The following is a 25641-nucleotide window of genomic DNA, read 5'->3' as shown; positions in this document are numbered from 1 at the left end:
CAATAATTTAGTCAACCGCTTTGTGTTTGCGTCGACTTTAAATAAATAAATTTAATTTAAAAAAAAAATCAACGGATCGTCCACAATCCCGCAAGTAATGTATAGGTACTGTGTGCACATATCAAGTCTTGCTCCACCTGCCTTTCTCAACTCTGTGGTGGTCTCCTCCTCCACTCTCCTACTTACTTTCCAAGTTCTTTCATGGCCGGAGCATCTTCATGCACTTGTTGCAAAGAGTTATACTCAGTTGGATTTCGTAGCTCGGGATGTACACGGCCTGGAGAAAACTTGGGGTACTGTATATCCAAGCCACCATTGTCAACGAAGCATCAACAGTTCCGCAAATAACATATAAGTATTACATTACGTAGTATGAATTGGAATAACTTTTAAAAAATAACACACTTCTTATAATTTTCTGAACTTGAATTGTAATTTTCTGAACTAGAAATGAAAATTCTGAACTTGAATTGCAATTTTTCTGAACTTAAACTGGAAAAGGTGTAGATTCTAGCCCCAAAGAAATTTTTTTTCTGGCAACACTGTTTGCCATATGCTTATATAACACATCTCAACGAACTGTCATTTCTGCTTGATTGTTTATCGCTGGTGTGGGGTAAATTAGAGATAAAATCACTTTTTATAAAATATTTGCAACTTAAAATGGCAGCCAAAGTTGCAGCAGGCAATAATAAAGTGTTCCAAGCGGTAAATTCAACTTAATATTAATTGCAGCGGAATGGCAAAACTAACCTCACTAGCACCACACATTTTTTAATACATATAAACAAATATTTTAAATAGGACGATGTGCACATTTCTTTCGAAGATCAACAAAAAATAAATCGTTTCGCAAAGCATAATGCACGCATGGACGATCTCAAAATGGAATTAGATATGAAAAAGAATGACTTGAAGAGTGTCGAAGAAGCGTTGGACGAGATTGAACTCTTCGATGAATACGAAGAGATACCATTCCTTATTGGTGAAGTTTTTCTCACACACAAACTAGAAAAAACACAGGTAAAAGATTTGTGTATTTAAATGAAAAATTAAAAATGCCTATTTTTTAGGAACTTTTGGCGACAGTTAAAGAACAAACCTTGAAGGAAATCGCTGAAGTTGAGGTGAAAGCAAATGAAATCAAAGCCGAAATGAATGAATTGAAATCACATTTATATCAACGATTCGGTAGCAATATATCGCTGGAAAGTGAAGAATAATTACACGCATTTGTTTTGGGAGCATATTAAAAAAAAAACCAACCTAATTTAAATTTTGTGTTCATCATAAATTTATAACAACTTCAAAGAACTTACACCATAAGCAGTAACTATTAAATTAATTAAAGTCAGTCTGATTTGCAAAAATATAGATGAGATTATCGGTGGCTTTGTCCATGCACGCTAACTGAAAATAACCAATTAAGAGATATATAACCATATAATATATAGAGATCCTACCTCTAATAGCGCAGTATTAAATGGTGGCTTATAGTGTCTCCAATTCATAAGTTCGTTAATTTCTCTGGCACTCGAAGCTATGTTTGAAGGCAACAAGTTCTATAAAAAAAAGCATTGAAAGAACCATATTCCTACAAATTTAATATACACAAAACACTTACCTCCCCATCTCCATCACAACCGCAATTTAAACTTTCGTGCGTTTGGCATACTGAATAATCGTCCTGCAACCGAAATAAATCCAATAACTCTTCTACTGAGAATTTCATGGTATCGTCTTTGCTATCAGCTCTGCCCATATTTTTTATCACACAATCACCTAGAGAAATTTTCGCTATCTGCCTTTGAAATATTTTCTCCTCAATACAACCTGCTGTCACTAAACGATAAATATGAACATCCTTCTGTTGACCCTCACGCCAAATGCGTGACAGTGCTTGCGCGTCTGTTGCAGGATTCCAATCTTGATCGAATAATATTAGACGTGATGCCCCTATTAAGTTAAGACCCACACCACCGGCCTTAGCGCTTAGCAAGAATATAAGCGTCTCATCTTCAGCATTATTAAATTTATCCACATTCGCATTTCTTTCGTTCAAACTTGTGGACCCTTCTAAACGTACACATTTTATGTTTAAAAAATCACATAAGCCCTGTAACATATTAAGAGTTTTAGTGTGATTTGAAACAAGCACGCATTTCTCACGACTGTTCAAAGTAGTTAAGGTCACAAGAAAATGCTGTACCAACTTCAATTTCGCGGAGTCGAAAGGCCCCATCTCTGAACAATCGGGTAGAGCACGCTCTAAGTGGCGTGTTAGCAAATTTGGTGTTTTGGTGCGCGCAATTAACGAAGGATGATTACAAATTTTCTTTAGTACAGTAATTATTTGGAGCGCTGTTAAATCCTTGAAAATAGTTTCCTTACGTTCTGCATACAAATGAAGCGCAGTTTGCATCATAAACTGTTGTAACTCAGACGGTTGTACAAAGCAGATATATTCATATTTACGCGTCAAATATTGCCCATTAACATTTTGTAAGCGTCGTAACACAAAGCAATCTGATATGCCAGCAAGCTCGTCCATACTTTGTGCCGCGAAACTCTTCACTTCCTCGTCGGCATCAGGACACTGTGCCTGCTGCAGTGGCAATTCGTAACATAAATGAAATTCTTGCGTCGTGCCAAATATGCCAGGATTTACAAAATTTGCCAAAGCATAAAATTCACGCAAATCATTTTGTACTGGTGTGCCGGTAATAATTATACGCCGTCGTATATTAAGCTCACGCAATGCATTCACAATTTTAGTTGTTTGGTTTTTGAGGCGATGTCCTTCATCGCATATAAGCATATCAAATTTTAAGCGTTGGAAGTCTGCAGTATGTGCTAGTAAACTTTCATACGAAACAATTACAAATGGCATATGCTGTTGCTTGGTATAAGCACTCAACTTGTGTTTCGCTCCAACAACATATGCATACATACGTTCCGTCTTCAACCATTTGTTGATCTCATTTTCCCAGTTGCGTGCAAGCGTACTGGGTGTCACAATGAGAACACGTTGTAATATGCGTTCTCCGCCATATGGTCCACCTTTTAAAAGCGTATGCGCTAGGGCAATACATTGCAAAGTTTTACCCAAACCCATTTCATCAGCGAGTATGCAACCAGTATACTGAGGATTTACAAAGCCCATAATGCATTTGTATAGAAAGGCCACACCATCACGTTGATGCGGTCTCAAGTGTAGAGCAAGCTTGTGTGAAACTGCAACAGGTTTTATTGGCGGGCTATCAGCGTCCAATGCGGCTATATGCTCTGGCGGTGGTGCTGGTAATAAAAATAGTTCTTTAGTTGCTGGGCTGCTTTCTATTTTAATCTTTTTCACATTTTGCTTTATTTTCATTGACGTTTCTGTTTCACCATCGACACTGCTATCCAGTATCTCGAACTCTTTATCCGCCAGCGCTATAAGCACACCCACTTTCATGTCTGTTGTATTCACATTTTCAAGCTCACCCATTTCACGTCCATTTTCATCTCGTAGCACACCTCTGTTGTTGCTGACCTCAAAAGTGCCATCGCCATTCCATATCTTGTTCTTTTTCGTGCTCATCTCGCGCCACACAACATTATATATACATCTACAAGCCATTACACTGCTTCGTGCTTCAACTATATTATGCTTTTCAATCGCACTTGTTTTTGAGCTTGAAGCGCCATCACTCAGCTCTTCACCATTCTTTATTTTATAGGGCGCTTGGTATAATGTAGACACTTTCAAATTTTCCGTCGTCCTGCCGCTAGTGTATTCTTCGTCAGTACCCCAACGATGTTCCAATTGCCTTTTTCGCATGGCGAAGTACTCATTTCGATGCGTAATTTGTTCCAATAATTCAATTTCTTTACCACCAACAACCATCTGATAACCTTCCTCTAATTCATCTATCTTAAATTTACTATTACATCCCATGTACTTTCCGCTGGAGTCCTTTAGCAGTGCCCGAGGCGGATCAATGTGTACTTCCAACAAACCGTCACCATCCCATGTTTTATGCTTCTTCTTAGTTATTTCACGCCATACAACATTAAAAATGACCTTGGAGTTGAAAAATTCGCTGTTTTGATTGTTATCCTTGGTTGATATTCCCTGCTGAACGCCTTCCTTTCTCGATGTGCCCCAGTTGTCATTACCCCAAGTGGTTGAGCTCACCTCATCTTCTCTTTGTTCAGTATTTTCAAACAATTTGTCAATCTTTCTGCGTTTTTCGACCTCTCGCGCTTTTAGCATTGAAGGTGCACAAGATCGACGCATTATTTAAACTTGAAGTTGATAAGAAAATAGTTAAATTTTTTTAAATAATTTGAAAGTTTTGTAATAAGCGGGTTGTCAAAATATTTACAAAGTTGTGAAATGACAATAGAAAAGTTGTGAAATGTCAACAATAAACGGCGAAAGAAAAATTTAACAGAATTTACATAGGTACATAATTGACAGAGGTAATTTAACAGAGCTATCATGTTGCAGATTGCACCACTGCTTAACCCTTTCGAAGCCGAAAGCCGCTGAATTTGAAAATGTAACTTTTACAAAACGGTGCACTACCCCATTTCTTAACAAACACTGTCGATGGGGGCACTAAAACGCGCGTTATGACGTCTGATTTAAGATTCAGGAAGTCAAAATTGAACATTTTATCTGTGTTGTTGTTGTTGTTGTTGTAGCGATAAGGTTTCTCCGCGAAGGCTTTGGGGAGTGTTATCGATGTGATGGTCCTTTGCCGGATACAAATCCGGTACGCTCCGGTACCATAGCACCATTAAGGTGCCAGCCCGACCATCTCGGTATGTGGCCGCGTTAAACCTTCAGGCCATTCCCTCCCTCCCTACCCCCAAGTTACATGATGAGCTTGGGGTCGCCAGAGCGTCGTCTGTTATTGAAACAGGATTCGCCGCGTGTAGGTGAGGTTGACAATTGGGTTTGGAGAAGCTATATATTGCGCTGGCACCCTGAAAGGTTGCGCTACACATCCCCTTGAATCTGGTATTTTAGTCGCCTCTTACGACAGGCATACATACCTCGGGTATATTCTTATCCCCTAACCCGCTCGGGTATTTTATCTGTGTCAAAAGATATTGTTGCAAATTTTCAAGTGGTTGTTGTTTTTTGCAGGATTTCGTTGTAAACTCAGACACAATTTAAAAAAAAATGCTTCGCGCATATATAATCTGATCCCCAAACCCAGGTAAAGTTTTCCTAAAGCACAGTATCCATATCATAAGATAGGGCTCAAGAAAAATGTTGTATATATTTCTTGTGTAAAAATTAGTAGAGTAGAGCAATTTTGACATTTCCTTTATCGCTCTGTTCTCTATAAAGCACTACCCCCCCCCCCCCCCCCGCGGGTAATGAGGGTAGAATATACCCTTGGTAGAGGTATGCCTGTCGTGAGAGGCGACTAAAATACCAAATAGATTCAAGGGGTTGTGTAGCGCAACCCTTCTCAAGGTGTTACCAGCGCAAAATATAGCTTCTCCAAGCCAATCGTCAACCTCACCTGTCCGTGGTGAATCCTGTTTCATTAACAGCCGAGGCTCTGGCGACCCGGAACTCCTCGTGGATCTAGGGGTGGGAGAATTACAAAAACAAAATACATTGATAGTGCTTGTTTGTTTGCATTTATGTCGACGTGCCACCACCTTAGAATATTCCACCATCATAAAAAGATATTGTTGCGGAGCTGGCAACACTATTCACCACCTTCATATGTTTTCGTTTGTTTAACTGCAACAACGAAAAAAGCGACACTAGTACCGACGGATTTTCCGCGAATAACTTTTAAACGAGATGAAAAATATAGTTTCTGCTTTCGGATTCTGAATCTTGACGCAAATACGCGTCTCGACATGTGCGACCCGAATTGTAAGTGCCGGACTTAAGTTGAAATTTTACTAAATTTGGAAATTAAAAAGCTTATAGTTCATAAACTAAGAGTTTCCTAGAGTTGGGGATGATAATTTTGTGATTTTTAGGACCCCTTCTACCCCTAAAAATCCACAAAAGTTTGGAAATCGTGGCACCTTATATAAAATCCAACCACCCAAGATCGGGAAGTGTCCTTATCGCTACAACAGCAACAATTTCTATCGGGATCTGGATCGGATCTCTCCTCGTTGTAACGGAGAAACTCAATTTACTTGTGAAGAGATGGTAACCCTACACGTGTTTTGACTTATTTGTTTGTTCTATCTAATCATTGTAAATTTTACCAAGTAGCGCAACTAACAGCTGATCGGTGAAAATTCGCACATTCACACGAACAGTTCTCGACTCAATTTCAAAACAAAACTTTAGATTATTTAATTCAAATTTTAAAGTGAGATAATCCTTACAAATTTATGTATACAGAATATATATGGCGTTTTTGTTGTTATTAAAACAATAGTTTTATTTATATTAAAGCCTTTATCATTTTTTTTTTTTAACTTTGAAAAATCTCCGAACACCATTCCTTCATTATATGACATTCGACTGCCTAGTCCACTGCCTTCCACTCTATTCGCAAGATAACCTCTACTTAAGCTGCCAAACTATATAGTAAACAATGTATCTAATTTTCGACTTAATTTATTTTCTTCTACCCTCAGTGAAGCACCAAGCCGAGAGGTTGCGTTAAATATAACCATTTTTTTATTTAAATAATAATTAACTCAACCTAAGCGAAATGGTAAGCGATTAATATATAACACGTTCCGACTTTTATAACAAAATAAAAATAATTCACAGACCGAAGAAGTGAGCCCCAAAGCATTCCCGCTTGCCGATGCACAGCTCACAGCGAAGATAATGAATTTGTTGCAACAAGCATTAAACTATAATCAATTGCGCAAAGGAGCAAATGAAGCCACCAAAACACTCAATCGTGGTCTTTCCGATATAATTGTTTTAGCTGCTGATACGGAACCCATTGAAATTTTACTACATTTGCCACTTTTGTGCGAAGACAAAAACGTTCCATATGTATTTGTACGCTCTAAGCAAGCATTGGGACGCGCGTGTGGTGTATCACGACCAATTGTTGCTTGTTCGGTAACAACAAATGATGGATCACAATTAAAATCACAAATTCAATCAATTCAACATGAAATCGAAAGACTTCTAGTATAAAGAGATATATATTACAGTGAAAAAATATTCCAAGGATATACAATACATAAATACAAAAATTTTTGAATTTCAATAAGTACCTGCTAATGTCATGTGATATGAGACTATAGTAAGTTCGCGGGATTAATAGCAAGGTAAGAATGTGTACTGGTTGTTAATAGTCAAAATATACTGTACTGTAAAAGAACTTTCTTTGCTGAAGTAACCAGCTGCGAAAGATCTATTTGAGACAGAAATAGCATATGTTTTGTGCAGCCTAAACCGCCTAAGTATTTTCAATAGGGCATTCAAAGTGCTGTTACGGTAGAAATAAGGCAAATTGTTGGAGCGAACTCTTGCTCTGAAGATTTTTGGGTAGTGTTATCGATGTTGATGGTCCTTCACCGGATAAATATCCGGTACGTTTCGGTAATAAGCACCATTAAAATACAAGCCCGACCATCTCCGTAAGGATTGGAACTTACTGCTATAACTAGTGCTGAAAGGGGAAGATTTTTTGGCCGGCCATACATCTTTTCCAATATATCTTATGACTTGTCAGTCGCAGAGGATTTTTTTGTTTTTGCAGCTTAAACAATATGAAAAAGTAGAAAGGGAGGAAAAAACGCGGCATAATTTTGACGATATCGAAGCTTATGGTAATAATCACGGTAACGGAAGAAAGAAAAGGAAAAGTGTCTAAGGAGAGCAAAGAAAATGGAATGGAAGAGAGCAGACCATAAGCAAATACGGAAGCAAAGCGGAGCCAAGATTTAAGGGAAGGAAAGGAACTGATGTCGGGACGGCAATCGGAGACGAAGTCGAATCTGGATATGAATCTGGAACCGAGACAAAAAGAACAAAAAACAGACCAATCTCGAACCAAACTGAATCAAAACCGCAGCCGAGTGCTGATCCAAATCTGAAACAGACACCGAAGTGAAATCGCTAATGAAGATCTTGGACAGAAACCGGAACCGAACCTAAATCAAACTCTGACAAAAAAAGGAACTGCAATCAGCATCGAAAGTAGAAACAATCATATCCGATCCGCAACTGGAGCTCAAAAAAAGTCGTAACCGGTAAACGATAAAATGTAAATAAAAGCCGACGTCTCAGTCGAAAACGATATCGAAACCTGCATAGCACACAAGTTGAGCTGTCGTTTATTAAATAGTAGATTAACACATTAAATTTCACGAATATTTGGTACCCTATTTTAAACGCGAATATGCGATAGGATAAAAGAAAGCCATCCTTTAATATTATCATTTGAAACAATTTTTTGTTAACTTATAGCGATGTGTTTTTTATATTTGCTTACAAACACTTCCTTAAAATTTTGGTATCTATACAGAGGCGGTTGTTCGTTAAGAAAAAAAAAAAAAATACTTCAGCCGCTTATATGCTTTAGTTGGTTAATAGCGTGTTTTTAAGCCACAATTAATTTTTTTTACTGAACAATAACTTAAGACTATTAACAGAACATATCGACTGCTGAGTGGAATATCACCCTATCTCGACTGCCCTACCTAAGAAAACGTTTGGATAACGCCTCATTTCACAATTTCATTCGAAACCGCCCTACTACAGAATTTGATTGAAGAATGCCCTATATCAGAATTGTTTTTATAAACACCGCACCTTATGTAAAATTTATTGAATTTGAGCTCAGATAGTGGCTTTTTGAAACATCTGAAATAGGGCGTTTTTGAAACAAATTCTGAAATAGAGCGTTGTTCAAACTTTTTCTGAGATAGGGCGTTTTCGAAACGGCAGTCGAGACGGTGATATTCAACTCAGCAGTCAATATAGGCAATTCACATTCGCTTGTATGCGCTATGCTATAATCAAATTTAATATTGAAATATGTAACTCAAATATTAAAATTTTACATGAATACGACACTCTTGTGAACGGCCCAATAGTAAAATAAAAGTTCGTATAATGCAATTGCAGTACATTTGTCTCACAAATAACAGCACATATCATGGATATTCTTATGAACAACTATTTACTATGCTATTTTAAATACTAAATCAAAAGGCATTCGCACGCAAATGCTTGCTCACATCAGTAAAATGTCTTCATTGTGATGCTCATATTTTAGTTGCCCATTTAGCTCCTCCGCCTCCACTTCATTGCGATCCAACAAATTGCATAAATCGCTGTTATCATCCTTCTCATGACATACAGTTAATTGCTATCTCGCCTTCTTTGAACCACCGCTAGTTTTCCGTTTTTTCACCACCAACCAACTACGTGTCGGCAAACTTTGTAAATAATTTATCCAACGCCGCACGCAGAGTAACCATACAATACCATAAATAGCACATAGCACAGATTCAATATAATAGCCATCGAAGATAATTTGACAAACCCCACCAGCAGCTTCACATTGCTGCAAAAATGGGAGCCAAATTATTATTATCTCTTTTTAAGTGAGTTATTTTTACACTTACCGCCGTTTGGTCCTTTGTCAGGCAACTATTATTCACTTCCATCGCTGTGTCGGAGTGTACGCACTCCTTCCATGTGAGTACATCAACCAACCATAAAACCACAGTGTTTGGCCAATTTCCACCTAAATTTGAAAGCGTATTGAGGAATGTCATGTAGGTACCACCTACAGCTGGGTCCGAAATTTTTGCAAAGAATGCCATTACAGCAACAAACATGCTGTATAAAAACACTTGATAAAATGCATAATTTACGACAAGCAGCACATAATAATAAATTGGTACATGATCTTTTGTGGTCATATATGGCGTAAAATAAACAATGATGACGCCTATTGAGCTGAACATAATTCTATATGGTATAGATTTTACATAGATATCCATGGGACGTGGTCCATGCGTATAACGACTAACTATTATTGGTAAGATCAACTGTAATGGTATAATTGGTATCACAAGCAAAGCCAATTTCTCTTTCGGCACACCTGCATCAATCAATTTTAAAGAAGTTACTGCATCGCCTGCAGCAAAAGTCACTTTAACAGTCAACAAAATTGCCGCTAAAATTTGCACCGGACGCATACGCACCATGTCGAAAAGTATTTTGTAACTTTCATGTAAATTTAATTCATGTTCTTCGGTATAACGTGCAGCTGTATGTGCATCAGGTGCATCATTTTCCTTTTTGAGCATGGCAACCAAAGTAGTGCTCAGCAAAAAGCATACACCCCAAAACCACAAAAATTCCGGCAATGTTACCAGTCCTTGGTCAAGTGGCTCTACACGTAAGTAATTATTACAAAAATCTGATGATTCAAGTGCTATAAATACAACATAACCAAGACAATATCCAGCAGTTTGTCCCACGCTATTGCAAGTTGAGGCATATGCGACATTACAGCGTTTTAGCATTGTTAGTGCCCAACCATCAACGGCAATATCTTGTGTAGCAGCCAAAAAGTTGAGTACGAAAAAGACCGTTGTCAGCAAGGGTACATTGGGTTCAACACCATTACCACCCAACCACTGTTCAACATGCCACGATAAGAAAAGCATAAAAAGGCCAATAAGGTACTGTGATGGTACGAGCCATGACTTTCGTCTACCGAAGCGTCGCACATAAATGGAGTCAACAATAGGTGCCCACAGCAGTTTCATGCTAAAGGGCCACATCGAAATTGAAAACTCAGCTTGCTGCTTATAACTAGCTCCACGATTTTGCAGTAACATTGGTATTGCTGCGATGAGTCCCAAAGGTATGCCTTGCATTAGATAGAGGAAGAATAATAAGGCGATATTTCCGCGATCGCCGCGTATGTCCGGTCGTAAATTTTGTTCTCCATTTGCATCATTTGACGTAGTGCATTCTGATGGTGGCGTTTCAATAAGTAAACGTTTTCTGTCCGTCATATCTATTGCTACTCCGTTAGAGTCTTGCCGCCGACGCACTGTCATATTACTAAATAAAAAGAGTTGACATAATTAAAATTGGTTAACATCATATAACCTCTTATATTTACGTTTGTAAGTTAAAAGATAGAACGCAGCGACACGTCAGTAACTTCAGGGTACTTCAGATTTTTTTCTCACTGCACCACATGCCGTATTTGTTGGTATTCAGGTAATATGAACAAGTTACGAATTTACTGAACTCGGGTGTGTATGCAATACAACCTGACCAAAAAATTTTGTAAATGGTGTTCACATATGTAAATTTAAATAATTTAATACAATAAATTAATGCGAAAACTGGAATGACAACAGCCAGAAATACAAAATTCCCAACAAACCAAATCCAATTTGTCACTGTTGCAGCTGAGCAGCTGATACAGTTTTTATCGATTTTTCAAGATTATCGATAAATCAAGCATAACTTGGTGTTCCACCATCACAAATCAATTAAAAGATTACGCATTCACGAGTTGAAAATTGCTTCGTTCTGCGCAACTACGTCACACTTGACTGCTTGAGCGAATGAAAGAAAGAAAAAAACAAGAGCTAAAGGAAAATGACGTAAAAATTGCCCATAAAAAACAGCTGATCTTTTGTTTACATGCGTAATGCCCAATCTTGTGTTTGTGATTTGTGATGGTGTTCATTCGGCACATACTGGGGGTCAATTCCGTAACTATAAAAAACTTAAAAATGTACACTTATTAAAAACTCATTTGCACACAAAATTTACACTTTAAATTTTCATGCGATTCTGTAAAATATTGTGCACATTGTTTTGCTGAACGAGCGCTGAATGTAAGTCATATGTCTGTGAGAAAATGTTGATCAACCGCCATGAAAAGAAAAAAGTTAATCTGCAACAGTGCGTATGGTGCGTAGGTGTTTTGAATGTCACAATAGTGTACACTAGCTGTAAAGATAACTCACAAAGTTTTTTTCAGTGAGTTTTTTTGTTCACAGTTTTGCTTTACAGAATCAGAATTTCAAAGTTTACACAACTTCTTGTGTACACTTTAAAACACAGATAGTTAATAGTGACTTAAAATTGCTTCTTTACATTTTCATTGGTTATTTGGGTTTGTTTTGAAGGATTGTATTAATGTATTCTTATAATAAAGAAAGTAATTTTCTAAAATTCGCTAAGTTGGTACATTACCTATGCATTTCGTAAAAAGTACAAACACTGTCTCTTATCAATCTCCTCCTCTTCGGTACTATCAGATTTTGTATCAGATAGCAATCAATGCTCTCGTACGGCCCTGTACGAATGGTTGAGCATTTTTAGCTTTCGTTAAGAGATAAAAAATCTACAACAGGGGATCAATTCCATAACTGTGAAAAACTGAAAAATGGACACTCATTGAAAACTCATTTGCACACATAATTTACACTTTAAACTTCATGCGATTCTGTAAATTATTGTGCACATTGTTTTGCTGAATTGAGCGCTGAATGTAAAAGTCTTATGTCAGTGAGGAAATATTCATTAAACGCCATGGAAACAAAAAAGTAATTCTGCAAGTGCGTATGAGTTTTGAATGTCACAATAGTGTACACTGGCTGCCAAGAAAACTCTTCGAGTTATGGCTCCCGAAACAAAAAATTGCTTAGTCATAAAGAGGGCCACGCCCATTTTTTAAAATTTGAAGTTTTTCCCATTTATTGTTACGAATTCACTTGGGAAATGAAATACCATTGATATAAATATCTTTTTTGCAAAAATATAGCTTATTTTATTCATCCACGACCCTTTTAAAAATCTTATATAAAAGTGGGAGTGGTCCTTACCCTATTTCGTTAATTTTTCTTCAAATCATTCCTTATAGTAAAGGCAACCTCTGCGTAATTTTGTTACGATTTAACGATTTTTGATTAATAATATTTGTAAAATTGATTTTATCCCAAGTGGGTGGTGCCACGCCCATTTTAAAAAAATGTTTCAAATTTTTATCAAGAGTCTCAATATCAGTCCCCATGTCAAATTTTAATATTCTCGGTGTATTATTTACTAAATAATCAGGTTTTTTGTGTTTTCCAAAATGTTGTATATGTATATAGAAAGTGGGCGTGGTTATCAGCGATTTCGCTCATTTTCAATACCAATCTATTTTGGGTCCAGATAGGCTTGTGTACCAAATTTGGTGAAATGTCAAACTCACTAATTTTTGGGGAGTAGTGGTCTCGCTTTTTCATGATAGAAATTGTTGTTGTGTTTTGAAGTTCCGATAAAGTTTCGTCAGTTTTTTTTAGCTTGGAATCCAAGCAAAAATAGTGTCATATACATTGTTTACTATATAGTTTGGCAGCTTAAGTAGAGGTTATGCTGCGAATAGAGTGGAAGGCAGTGGACTAGGCAGTCGAATGTCATATAATGAAGGAATGGTGTTCGGATATTTTTCGAAGTTAAAAAAAAAAATGACAAAAGCTTTAATATAAATAAAACTATTGTTTTTATAACAACAAAAACGCCATATATATTCTGTATGCATAAGTTTGTAAGGATTATCCCACTTTAAAATTTGAATTAAATAATCTAAAGTTTTGTTTTGAAACTGAGTCGTGAACTGTGCGCGTGAATGTGCGAATTTTCATCGATCAGCTGTTAGTTGCGCTACTTGGTAAAATTTACAATGGTCATATATGCTTAAACATCTTAATAACCAACAGCTGTATTCATATGAATACATACAAATCCCCAAAAAAGAAGGCAGCTGTTATAACTTTACATGTGTTTGTTAAGTTTAATAAATAAAAATATTTACTTGCAAAATAAGGTGTTCTGTATTTGTTGATATGTGCTCTAAATTCGAATAGTAATGATTGTGTGATATAGTGCCAGTTTGTGAAAAAGTGAATGATACACAGCTAAAGAATACATAATCCTTAGCAGAGGGAGGTGAGAGTAGAGTAAGCGACAACGTGCTTTTACTGCTCGTGACTGATGGCAAAGGTGCAGCTAAACCGGCAGACAAAGGAAACAGGAGTTTCACAATAAAATTGCGTTCACTTTAATCAAGGTTATAACCCAGCATTTCGAGACGGTTATAAAATAAAGCTGTGATATGCTGATTGCTCATACACCGATCTCATAAAAATGGTTCAAAGACAACATGAACGGCGTTTATTATTACCACAAACGAAAAGAAAAAATTATACCTCTTCATCTTCAAATTCAGATGGTGAGACTGAGTTGGAGCTAGGCACGGTTGATTGCAAGGATGTTATATGTTTTGGTGAACGGCGTATAAATGAAACAACAAAATCTGTAAATGATTCAGCGGTAAAACTAAAAAGTTCTGTGTTTGATATGTTGAGGCCCTCCAGGCGACGTTGTCGTTTACGTCATACAGCGCGAATGGTGTGTTGCATTATGCTGGCACCAATATTACTACTGATGCTATATATACCGCTATATCCAAATATGCAAACACGTCAAGGTAAGTTTAGTTAAAAAACCTAAGCTCATGTTATTTGAGCGAAAACTCTATTCGGACTGGTAATAAATTGTAACAAGAGAAAGGTGTCAAACGACGCTTCCTGGCCTCAGTATTAATATTCCGAAGGCGGGAAAGAAAAATTTTAACTCTGTCCCAAGATATATGGACAATGTAGAAAGGTGTTTTGCGCTAACATTTTATGGATCCCACCTCTGGTTGCGGAGGGATCAGGGTAATTTTTTAGTTTTTGGTTAATATCTTTTGAATGACTCAAAAATGTTCCGCCCCTGGATTACCTATTAATACTGAGGTCATGAAGCGTCGCTTGACATCTCTCCCGATATTTTTGACTTGTATTAGCTGTCGACCTTGTTGTAAATTGGTACCTTCAGACTTAACTGTAATTTAAACTCACGCCAAACAACTGGGCTTAAGCATTTAAAACACAAGGTCAGTGCACCAAAGGGGCGCTGCAGGTTTTTCCTGAAGACTATAGGGAGACAGTAAGCGGTAGGTTCGTCAACCTAAGCACATTTTCCTTAGGTTTATTTCTAATGGACTACCCAGAGAAACCTTGTAAAACACTTAGAAACTTTTGGACCCATACTTCACAAGAACCTCAGTGCTTTGATATACTTCAAAGCTCGCGTGACTCACTACCTTCTTAAATCGTCATCCTGTTGTTCGGAATGGAAGCTTGGCTTAAGCTTCTCATCGCTATGTATGTATGTACGACTCATCGCAAATTGAATATTCAAGAAATCTGACAGTTATCTTATCTTCTTTCAACTATTCAAGTTCTGTGTCTGCTTGATAGAAAAAAGTACATAGTTTAAGTATACGTACTTCTTTTTCTAGAGTGCCTTGATTAGTGATTAGTTTATATTTTTGTGTTGTAGTGGTAGGTTTAACTCGAACGAACTTGTAAGTAACTATTGTAGATTGTTTTTGGAATCTAGGTCTAACTGCTTCAGGCAATAGGGACTCATAACGTTGAAGTATTGCCATGCGCAATACTTTGTGTGTCCAATCATAAACCTCTTACGGAGAGAGGAGTTATATCAAAAGCTATTTACTATCGATCTCCTACTTTTAGTTCACGTTGCTAAGTTAAAACGTCGTACTTAAAAGATTTTTTCCAAAAGCAGCCTTAATGCTAGATGCCTCCCTAAATGCAAAACTCTGTGGGAAGAGAGGAGTGTGGCTCGGACGAAGTACATGGAACTAGGGAGTGGGAGCGGAATGGACTAGAAGGTTCAATGTAGTCATATTAAATCGTTCCCGAGATGGTCGGGCTAGTACCTTAATGGTGTGTTACCGGAACGTACCGGATCTACATATATCCGACAAAGGACCATCAATATAGATAGTACTCCAAAAAACCGTATCGCACCAAAAAAACAACAACTACAAACAGCAAAGCAACCTCCCCAAGGCCCCGGAAGGTTAGGGGGCTTAGAATATACCGGCGGACAGGTAAGCCTGTCGTAAAAGTTGACTAAAATACCAAATTGATTCAACATGACACCAACCATCTTTGCAATTGCAATGTGGAACCAACACCTCTAATACCCCTTTCACTCTAGTCCACCCCTTTTGAAACAGCAAGTTTCCTTGGACTCACGTTAGAGGATATTGATGACAATTTGTGAGTGGTGGCACCTATTGATGGAGCGTAGCACTGCTACAACAACAACAAATTGACCCTCGAAAAGTTTCTGCATCTTGTCCATCTTTAAATAAATAAATGTTTATTTATTTTCAGCTGCACTATTCGATTGGAGCTATAATACGTCAAGAAATATTGCCGATTATGTGCTACCAGATAACAATACGGCAATTTTAGAACCCAACGAAGTATGTAACAGTAAAGTGTTCTTGCTTGTTGTTGTGTGCTCCAGTATAGAGAATTTTGCAATCAGGTAAGGTATATGTCAATGTTATTGGCATTATTGATACTAGCAATGATTATATATTTTTAATCAATTTTTAGACGAACTATACGTGAGACATGGGCGAACACAACGCACTTTAATTATGTCATGTTTTCAAAATTGCATAGTGATTTCAAAGGTCTCTATCTAGATCCGGCACCCGAACGTATACGCTATTATCGCGAATATTTAAATATATTAAATGGTGTGAGTATTACTATCCTAATATTTTTAAAATGTGCCTACGTACATTTGGGGTAGCAGGTATTTTTTCAAAAGTATTTGATGTTGCTTTACCCCGGACCTTGGGTGTGGTAGGGGGGCACGCTACCACCACATCGCCAACCTAGAATGGCCATTAATATTATTAGGCCTGGAAGCACTGCGACCTTTGTGCAGATATATTGTGCATGACCTTTCAGCCTAATTTTGTATGTGAAGGCTTTTGATGTATCTAAGTACATCTTCAGGCTTTTTACTCCATATCACATAGGGATTAAGAGTCACACCACCTAGATGGGAGAGTATCTGCCTTGCCAGAGCGACGCATTCGCAGAGAATGTGAACCGGCGTTTCATCCTCCAGCTCACAGAAATGACAAATTTGTGTATCGGATAGATTTAACTTACTTAGGTGATATCGTAGACCACAGTGTCTCATATGAATTCTTAGTACCCAGTGAGAGTTCTTAGATCCTCCCTGCTTAGATTAATGAGTTTGGCTGATACTTTCGTTGCCGGAAGTATAAACAGTTTGGCCTGTCTTTTCCCTGGGAAGTCAATCCAGTGACGTTTGAATTGTTTTGTTTCCCAGTTACTTATAGTTTCCATGGTGTGTGCTTTGTGAGTCCACAAAAGGGCTCTGGACCATAGAATGCTTCTATAGCACCCTGCTTTGAAAGGTAATCTGCATGTTCATTACCTGCATGTCCGCGAACCCATCCTAACAAAACCTTGTTTTTAGCTCCCAGCTCATTAAGGATTTCAATGCAGTCATCCACTAGCCATAGCAAGAAGTATTGTCTTAAAAAGGCAAAACTATTTTGAAGCTTAGGTAGGAATCACTTTATCCCAGACAAATATACATACAAATATTCCAAAATTGTTGCAGAGTATAAGGGAGATGCTTTGTACGCCTAAAAGTATGCAAAGAACGAAATTTAAATAAATTATAATTAACGGCGGCCGCCGTAGTGTGATGGTAGCGTCAGTAGCGTGCTCCGCCTACCACACCGAAGATCCTGGGCTCTCGCCCCCGGGCAAAGCAACTTCAAAATTTTAGAAACAAGGTTTTTCAATTAGAAGAACATTTTTCTAAGCGGGATCGCCCATCCGCAGTGTTTGGCAAGCACTCGGAGTGTATTTCTGCCATGCAAAGCTCTCAGTGAAAACTCATCTGCCTTGCAGATGTCGTTCGGAGCCGGCATAAAACAAGTAGGTCCCGTTGTTGTTCTTGTAGCAGTGAATTAGGTCCCGTCCCACCAATTTGTAGGCAAATTAAAAGGAACACGACTCAAATTGGAAGAGAAGCTCGGCTTAAAATCTCTTCGGAGGTTATATATTTATGATTAAAAACTGTACATTTCAATGAGAAACTTTCTACTAAAAATGATTATAAAATTGTCTTTTTTCTTCAATATATACATAAATTTTGTTTAATTATTTCTTTAGGATACAACGACTGTACCCGCCATCGTGCCAGTAAAAGTATACTTCCTACTTGGCCGCCGTCCTACGGATGCCAACTCCTACAATGAAACACAAACACTTATACGTAACGAATCAGAACAATATGGTGATATAATACAAGAGAATTTTATTGATACATACAATAATTTAACATTAAAATCAGTATTGGCATTAAAATGGATGTGCCATCGGTGCCCAATGCGTGCAGCATTCTTTGTGAAAGCCGATGATGATACATTTTTGAATATACCAAATCTTTTGCATTACCTACTCGGTGGTACATTACCACTTTACAACGAAACAATCGATTTATATGATTCACGCACATATCGTGTGTTATCACCAGGTAATCGTTTAAATAGTACAAAAAACTATTTGGGTGGCCATTTATTTTGTTCATCACGTCCAGTTGCTGTGCTGAGTAATAAATGGTATATGCCATATTATATGTATCCTGGTGATAAATATCCACTTTATTTAAGTGGTGCAGCATATGTTATGTCGGCAGATGTTGTTGCACGCCTCTATTATGTAGCATTGAATACAACATTAATACATATTGAAGATGTTTATTTGACTGGCATGTGTGCTGATAAAATACATTTACAACGACATCATAATTCACTTTTTAATTATATGCGTGCAAAAGATTGGTGTAGCTTTCGTGGTACAATAACACAACACGAAGTTAAGGATGATAGCATGTTGGATGCTTATTTGTATGTAACTAATACGAGTATGTATTGTGCACCACCTGCCAAATATATGACAAGGCGTTTGCGTAAGCAAATCGGTTGCGTTTGAGATATATAGGATTAGAGTAAAAAAAAACCTGACTTATATGTGAGTTGAGTATATAAATGTCTATTAGACCCTCCATAAAAAGCCGTATTTTTGAACACTAATTTCTGTCCGGCAGCTTATCCTCTTATACAATTTAAAATAATATTAGTTGTTTTAATTATGACGAATTCGATTTGAAAAGCTGGCCTGCATCGTCACATACGTTGCTTAATTTTTTGAAAATGAAACGAATGAGTCAGTCGATTTTTCCACAAAAACAAAGTTGTGCCAAGTAGATTGAAACGCCATTCGACATTTTTTTGTGAATTGAAAACAAATTTACTTCGGTTGTACCAATAGTTATACATTTGACAAAAACCACAAAAATTTTGAAATCAATCACGTTTGAAAAAACCAAATAGCGTTTAGTTATTTTACAAATTTTTCTCTTTACTTAAAGTTTGGATCATTTATTTAATTTACATTTTCCTTCGATATGCACGGCGTATGCAAATCTGATTTTTAAGTTTTTTTTTTGTGGAACAAGTAAAAAAGTAAAAAAAAAAACTAGTTAATGGCATATCCGTAATGACTATATATTTTATTTTGCATTGCGTAGATTTAAGAAATTTGTATGAGTAATTAGTTTACCAATTACTTTCAGGACAGTTTCTTTCCCTCATTTTCTAAAAGTCTGATTAAAGTAAATGTTAGTGGCCGCTTAACGGTTAAACTAGGTTAGAGAGTTATTCGGCGTAAAATTGTGTTCTTTTGTTTAATTTGCACTTTTGTGCTTAGGTATTCATCGAAGAGTGTAAATAGGTCCATATAAAAACTGTCTAAAAATTTTTAAATTCTCAGGCAAATAACTATTTTTAGTTAATATTTTTTGAGTTAGGGTTAAATTAGCTTCGAAATAAAAAATATGGAATTGAGAGAGTGGAAAAATTAGTTCTGTCCAAAATTTAAACATGCTCTCTCACGAAAGTGCCGGTTCGATCCCATTTTTGGATAATCACTAGGGGCACGAAGAAGCACATGTAGAATGAAACATGAAATACTGAAGTCTGCTTCATTGTGATACCCCTCTAAATATAGCTAAAGTCGAATAATAATTGACAAGCTAGAATAAAAACCTCATAAAAACGAATATATACGTCCGAAATTTTTTTCGTCCTTGAAGAAAAAAATGACAAAAAATAAAAAACCAACAAAAAATGTTGTCCCGAAACGAATAAGGATATCGATTATTATAAATTTAAGTATTAAATGCTTAAAAAAGTGTTAATTGGAATGGTCCTTAAACATAAAATCAACATCCTTTATTCAGTCTCATCTTTAAAGGGATAACCATGGTCAAAGATGTGTCATATAAATGTTGGTATCTACTGTAGGCAGGGTTTCTCTATTGGGACTAAAAAGAAAAACAAAGTAACTTTTTTTATCCAATGCGCGAAATCGATAATAGAATATACGAAAGAATCACATTAAAAATTATGGTCCCGATTGGAGACGCTTTATAGGTTGATCATCTCCAATCGAGACCAAACTTTGTATGCAATATCTTTTGTGGTTGTATTTTTAAGGACCACCTTAATGTTTATGTTTATGTCAGGTGTCAAATGTTTGATTTAAGTTACACCACCAATAAATGAACAAGAAAAAGTTCTCTAAAAACACAACCATATTGCATGCCTTGTTAACTTAGCTTATAAATGGGGCATTCCATCCCAATGGTACTGATTGATTTTAAATCACTGTTGTCACTAAAATTTGAACATCTTTCAAATTTCTTATTCCAGCTAATCTTAGGAAAGGAATTTTCAAAACTGCCCGTTTTTTAGTAAAAAAGTTTTACACCTATGTATTTTTTTCTGAAAAAAATATTAACAAATTCCCCCCTACTAAAAGTATTAATAAAAAATTAAAAAAAGGTTTATCCACGGCTTTAACAAGATGTCTAAGTTGCAGGGAAATCGATGCTACAATTTTCATCGATGGGTTGAGTTGGCATGGAATGCCCCAAATAAATATCTATTAGATACATGTAGTTTAATATAATTAATCTTTATTTATTTAAGTCGTTTTTCAACCACCATAAAAAACTTCGTATACGTTTATGTACACATTAGTCGGTTATAAATAAAAATAAATTATTATTGTATTTCGCTTCACCACAATTGTTGTATATAAGTTGTCAAATTATATTGTAAAAGCTCTAAGGCTTCGCATTAATTTAAATTGTATAAAAAAAAACAAAGAAGTCCTCCCTGATTTAGCTATAAGTGTAGGCTCGTATGTATACATACATATTTTATGCATTTTTTGTGTGTCTACACGTACGCTGTAGTCACGATTAAAATGTTCATTAAAAATAGATTTATTTTAAAATAAGTATTCAGCGCAGTATTGCTGAATAATTATTTCCAGACAAATTTGCGAAATTCGCACTTAATCGTCACTAATGAGCTACGCTTTTTCATTTTTTTTTTTTTTAATTCTACGGTTCATTAGGGTGATAAAAAATGTTTTTGTTTTCTTAGAAGCACAATAAAAAAGTACTAAACAGGCAAAAATATATATGAAAAAAGGAACTAAATAAGAGAAACTACAAAACAAAAATAAAAACATGCAAAAAACAGGGAGTAAAAACCATTTAGAATACAAACATTTTTGGTCTAATACCAGGGTTGGGCCTGTAAACTGTTTACATTGTAATGTAATTGTTTACGTAAACAATTCATTTTTGTAAGCAATTTAAACAATTCATTTTTTTGCTTTTTTTATGAATCAGACACAATCTACTACTAATTAAGCATTTTCACTATTTTTCAAACAATTTTCCAAGCTTGTAAAAAAATAATAAAAAAATACACTTTAATATTTAGTATTCATTTTCACTGTCCAATTCTTCATTGTTTTGGTCAATTTTCATTTTATAAGAAATAAAAACTAACTTTTTGGACCTTTCAAATCGATCTGTTTGACTTGACAGTTTACAATATCAGTTGAAATGACATATGTATTATTATCGGGCACTTTGCAATCTTCGCCATCTTCCCTAATTTGATCGTCGTTCCAATTTTAAATGTCGTCAATGCTAACGTTAACACCACCCACCTTTGACAATAACACAGAAATAGGGAAACCCGCACTTTATTTTTATTGCCAAACAAACTTTTGAATTTAAAAAAAGCTCAGAAAAGTTAACTATGTTAGTTAACTTTTTAGAGCGGGACGTGGACGCTCAAGCTCAGTCAGGCTTAGCCGAGCGATCAACTTTTTCGCAAGTTAACTTTTTCTCGATTCTACTGTATATGTATTACGAAAGCTCCGATTTCGAACTTCCCATACCCAAGTTGTGTAGTCTAACTTCGAAAAACCACGAAATTACTTTTTTAATTCTATTTTCTCATCTGTTTATAAAAATTGGTTTGGGCAAAAATCGAGTGCTGGATTGGCGCCTATAGTACAGTTCAATAACCTCTTAGCAACAATTTTGTGTGGCTTTATACAATACTTAGCTGTTAATAATAAATACCTTATTTTCCAATTCATGAGATTAGAGACCGTTTAATAGTTGATTTTATTTTTCTCTAATAAAATAAAAAATGATTTTAAGTCACCCTAATGTGCATATAAGATAATATTATGTATGTATGTGAAAATACGTTACTACTCTGGAAAATGACGGTTATATTTCTGATATTATTTCTAATGTTGACTTGTAAATCATTTTATCGAACCTTAAAAAGTACTTAGGCAACTGTCACCTCTTTGAATAGCAAACAGTAGTTGATGACGCATGATAAGACCAAACGAATTATTATTTTTACTTTATAATCCGTTCCAAAAATTCTTATCTGCTAATTGGCTGATTTCTGGTCCTGTGATTAATACAATTTTATATTAATTTTGCCGCACTTTTTATTGAAGCACAAAATATTTCGTCATACTGATTGATTACAGTACCTACGCACGTTTTGAGTCAATTTTTTTTTCCTTCTTACTAAATATAGGTATACACACTTATCCTTATGATAAACTAAGTTATTTTTAAATTTCATTCTAGTTATTTATTTATTTATTACTCACCTTCGAAAACTCATTGGCGCATAATCAAAGTAAAACTAAAATAGGTTTTAAACTTAGTTACAGAGTTCTGACATAATTATCAGAACCCATTGTGGATAAAACAAGTGTGATATCCGTCAACTGCCTGACAGAATGTTCAAGATGGATACTTTTTATCGAATTGGCGGCGAATAGGGCCGGCTATCTTCAGCGGGTGGTAGAAAAAGATACAGAATGAGACCAAGAGATTCAATTAAAAATTAGGCGATCTGTTCTTTTTGTAATTTTGACGTCTGTGCAGAAGTTATCACACTTGTCTTATCCACAATGGTAGAACCTTTTGTGTATGTATATTTACTAAGTTTATTTAACATGAGTGAATATGAACATTTCAATATAAAATGTGTTGAGTTAATACTAAGGAATAAAAAAAACAAAAAAGAATAAGCAAAAACAGAGTTGCCAAAATGATAGTAAATTAATTCAGTGTGTGGCGTTACCACTTCGTTTCATACATAACATTTTTCCTTCCTTTGCAGGAGTTAAGGTGAGAATGGAACTCTCGGTTTCCTTTGTCTGGTCGACCGCCGAGGGGCTGCCGGCGTCTCGCTTAGTTCCGGATCTCTTTCCGGTGTCGCCTGCCGGGCTGGTATTGAATGCGATGGCGGTGTATCGTCCTGTATTATTGTAGTGTTGGGAGTAGAGAACCCTTCCAAATATTCTTCTGATCCCAATGATATATTTTGTGGTGATTCTATGGGTGTTTCGACTGCTTCGTGGTTTTCTACTATACCCGATGCAGCTGTGCGGTTCTCTTTAGCTGCAACCCTCGTTTGATGATGATTCACTTCCGGTGTTGCTTTATCGGGCCCCGCGTGTGACTTCCGTATTTGGTCTACATGTCTTTTTATCATTTTTCCATTGAATTGTATTTGATAGTGAAGATCCCCTAGACGGGCGTGTATTATTCCTTTGAGCCACTTAGAAATTCGCGGGTTACCAGACAGGAAGTATACGTTTTGATTTACCTTGAACTCTCTTCCCTTTTTCTTGAGATGCATCTATTGTTTTTCCTCTACTTTCCTCGAGATTTCCTCTGGTCGAATCAAGTCCAATCGTGTTCGTAGCTGCCGCCCCATAAACAATAGTGCTGGCGAGGTGCCTGTTGTCGAATGTGGTGCATTTTTGTACTGTCTCGAGAATTCGTTTATGTTTTCCTGCAAAGAACTATTCGTGGTACCCATGGCTTTCAATGCGTTCTTGACCGTCTGTACGCTTCGCTCTGCTTGTCTGTTAGTTGCCGGGTGATACGGTGCTGAGTATTTGTGATATTTAACACCGACTGTAGTCAGGAAGTTGTTAAATTCCGCGGACGTGAAATTTGTTCCATTATCAGATACAACCGTTTGAGGAACGCCATAAGCCGCAAATACGTCGCCCAGCAAAGTAATTGTCGCGACCGCCGTAATTGATTTAGTGATTTTTACCTCTAACCACTTGCTATACGCATCCGAGATTATCAGTAGCATTGCTCCTTCGAACGTCCCCGCATAGTCAATATGAATCCGTTCCCACGGTCCCTTGGGATACTCCCAATGATGATCGCCACTTTTCCCGGGTTTGTTTGCCTGTTTTGCACATGATTCGCATTTGTTCGCCATGTTCTCGATATCATTGTCAATGCTCGGCCAGTATATGAATGAGCGGCGATTCCTTTCATCTTGACAATCCCTAGGTTGTTATGGAAACGCATTTACAAGGGAAGCAGTAAGGAAGGCGGTCGGCATGATGTGTTGGTGCACAGTGGCTAGTCATTGTCGGCTGGGGCGGGTCCTTGCCAACCTTACTGTTCCTGCGCCATAAACAGAAAAAAAGTTCCTATCATGCCTATCAAAACGAACAGCTGTCAAATTCAAAAAACTTGGCAGAAGCGCAGAGACCGACTCAAAACGCTTATAAATTCAAACTGAAACGACATCCGGCCGAACCGGATGCCACGGACAGACCGTTAACATTCAAAAAATTCAAAAATCTAAATTCAAAAACTGACGCAAGAAAAAATTACCGAACCGGACACGGCCGGTTACTAACGCTGAAAATGAAACTCAAAAAAATACCGGCTGAAAAATAAAAATAAAAGGGCCGAATATATAGAGGGGCGCCGCGGGTGTTGTTGCGACGCCCGGTGCTTATCCCACCCTCAAAATCCATGGCCACCGACGCACCTAAAATTTCGGTGGCCCCTTACCTGTATTACCTAGTGCCTTCTAAATCAAAAGGACTGCCAGCATTCCCATTTTAAATACAATTTATTTATAATTCATTGCTATGAAGACTTAGGCAATATACATATATACGAAGTCTAACTAACTTTGTAAAAAAATTATTTTTGTATTTTTTTTTTTTTTTTTTTTTTTTTTTAATACACGTCTGCTAAATAGTTAAAAGGAATTTTTATTTCAACAGCAGTAAAATAGGTTTTACTTATCTTTTGTCAATTAAATCGAGCGAGCTTTCATTCGCTTTGTGAGTGTGCTTATGTTTTCTTTAAATAAGCGTATATGCGGATATATTTGGACATACAATATTTCATACGAATACGTATATATTAACTCACTTATTTATCAAAACCAAATACAAGATTTATAAAACATTTTAGAACGAAATTTCCTAATAAACTTCCAATTGGCAGGGCCT

At 36.6% G+C, this 25641-nt stretch overlaps 5 protein-coding genes across 7 annotated transcripts; 3 read left to right on the top strand and 2 right to left on the bottom strand.

Moving 5' to 3' along the window:
• Positions 1 to 549: 549 nt before the first annotated feature.
• Positions 550 to 1420, top strand: Pfdn4 (prefoldin subunit 4). The gene is made up of 3 exons (XM_067789795.1): positions 550 to 708; positions 805 to 1023; positions 1074 to 1420. Exons 1-3 carry the CDS (start codon positions 664 to 666, stop codon positions 1221 to 1223), a joined length of 414 nt encoding a protein of 137 aa, XP_067645896.1. The 5' UTR covers positions 550 to 663; the 3' UTR covers positions 1224 to 1420.
• On the bottom strand, positions 1156 to 4471 carry LOC137253229 (DNA repair and recombination protein RAD54B-like). Its single transcript, XM_067789794.1, has 3 exons — positions 1625 to 4471; positions 1464 to 1562; positions 1156 to 1410 (listed from the first exon to the last, which is right to left on the bottom strand). Exons 1-3 carry the CDS (start codon positions 4280 to 4282, stop codon positions 1342 to 1344), a joined length of 2826 nt encoding a protein of 941 aa, XP_067645895.1. The 5' UTR covers positions 4283 to 4471; the 3' UTR covers positions 1156 to 1341.
• Positions 4472 to 6575: 2104 nt separating this feature from the next.
• hoip (NHP2-like protein 1 hoip) lies at positions 6576 to 7211 on the top strand. Its single transcript, XM_067789792.1, has 2 exons — positions 6576 to 6695; positions 6755 to 7211. Exons 1-2 carry the CDS (start codon positions 6693 to 6695, stop codon positions 7133 to 7135), a joined length of 384 nt encoding a protein of 127 aa, XP_067645893.1. The 5' UTR covers positions 6576 to 6692; the 3' UTR covers positions 7136 to 7211.
• A 1295-nt stretch (positions 7212 to 8506) lies between these two features.
• Positions 8507 to 23156, bottom strand: LOC137253225 (acetyl-coenzyme A transporter 1). Of its 3 annotated transcripts, none has more exons than XM_067789788.1 (3): positions 22966 to 23156; positions 9577 to 11032; positions 8507 to 9515 (listed from the first exon to the last, which is right to left on the bottom strand). In XM_067789788.1, exons 1-3 carry the CDS (start codon positions 22977 to 22979, stop codon positions 9318 to 9320), a joined length of 1668 nt encoding a protein of 555 aa, XP_067645889.1. In that variant the 5' UTR covers positions 22980 to 23156; the 3' UTR covers positions 8507 to 9317. The 3 variants fall into 3 exon arrangements, with proteins under 3 accessions (XP_067645889.1, XP_067645891.1, XP_067645890.1); XM_067789790.1 differs by lacking the exon at positions 22966 to 23156 and adding an exon at positions 11094 to 11382 and having other exon boundaries at positions 9577 to 11036; XM_067789789.1 differs by lacking the exon at positions 22966 to 23156 and adding an exon at positions 11094 to 11382.
• Positions 13728 to 23431, top strand: LOC137253227 (beta-1,3-galactosyltransferase 5-like). The gene is made up of 4 exons (XM_067789791.1): positions 13728 to 14465; positions 16231 to 16387; positions 16459 to 16606; positions 18070 to 23431. Exons 1-4 carry the CDS (start codon positions 14123 to 14125, stop codon positions 18889 to 18891), a joined length of 1470 nt encoding a protein of 489 aa, XP_067645892.1. The 5' UTR covers positions 13728 to 14122; the 3' UTR covers positions 18892 to 23431.
• Positions 23432 to 25641: the final 2210 nt, after the last annotated feature.

The sequence above is a fragment of the Eurosta solidaginis genome, chromosome 5 (genome assembly GCF_040869045.1).
Source record: "Eurosta solidaginis isolate ZX-2024a chromosome 5, ASM4086904v1, whole genome shotgun sequence".
NCBI lineage: Eukaryota > Metazoa > Arthropoda > Insecta > Diptera > Tephritidae > Eurosta > Eurosta solidaginis.
The sequence above is the reverse complement of the archived record's forward strand: the minus strand, read 5'-3'. Positions and strand labels throughout refer to the sequence as shown.

Bases quoted from the DNA above. Each gene is read 5' to 3' on its own strand.
- Pfdn4 (XM_067789795.1), top strand. From the start codon at position 664: ATGGCAGCCAAAGTTGCAGCAGGCAATAATAAAGTGTTCCAAGCG. The intron at 709-804 runs GTAAATTCAACT...TATTTTAAATAG, and splicing joins ATAATAAAGTGTTCCAAGCG to GACGATGTGCACATTTCTTT. The intron at 1,024-1,073 runs GTAAAAGATTTG...CCTATTTTTTAG, and splicing joins ACAAACTAGAAAAAACACAG to GAACTTTTGGCGACAGTTAA.
- LOC137253227 (XM_067789791.1), top strand. From the start codon at position 14,123: ATGGTTCAAAGACAACATGAACGGCGTTTATTATTACCACAAACGAAA. The intron at 16,388-16,458 runs GTAAGGTATATG...ATCAATTTTTAG, and splicing joins ATAGAGAATTTTGCAATCAG to ACGAACTATACGTGAGACAT. The intron at 16,607-18,069 runs GTGAGTATTACT...TTATTTCTTTAG, and splicing joins ATTTAAATATATTAAATGGT to GATACAACGACTGTACCCGC.
- LOC137253225 (XM_067789788.1), bottom strand. The intron at 9,516-9,576 runs GTAAGTGTAAAA...CCATTTTTGCAG, and splicing joins TGACAAAGGACCAAACGGCG to CAATGTGAAGCTGCTGGTGG.
- LOC137253229 (XM_067789794.1), bottom strand. From the start codon at position 4,282: ATGCGTCGATCTTGTGCACCTTCAATGCTAAAAGCGCGAGAGGTCGAA. The intron at 1,563-1,624 runs GTAAGTGTTTTG...TTTTTTTTATAG, and splicing joins GTTGTGATGGAGATGGGGAG to AACTTGTTGCCTTCAAACAT. The intron at 1,411-1,463 runs GTAGGATCTCTA...GGTTATTTTCAG, and splicing joins TTAATACTGCGCTATTAGAG to TTAGCGTGCATGGACAAAGC.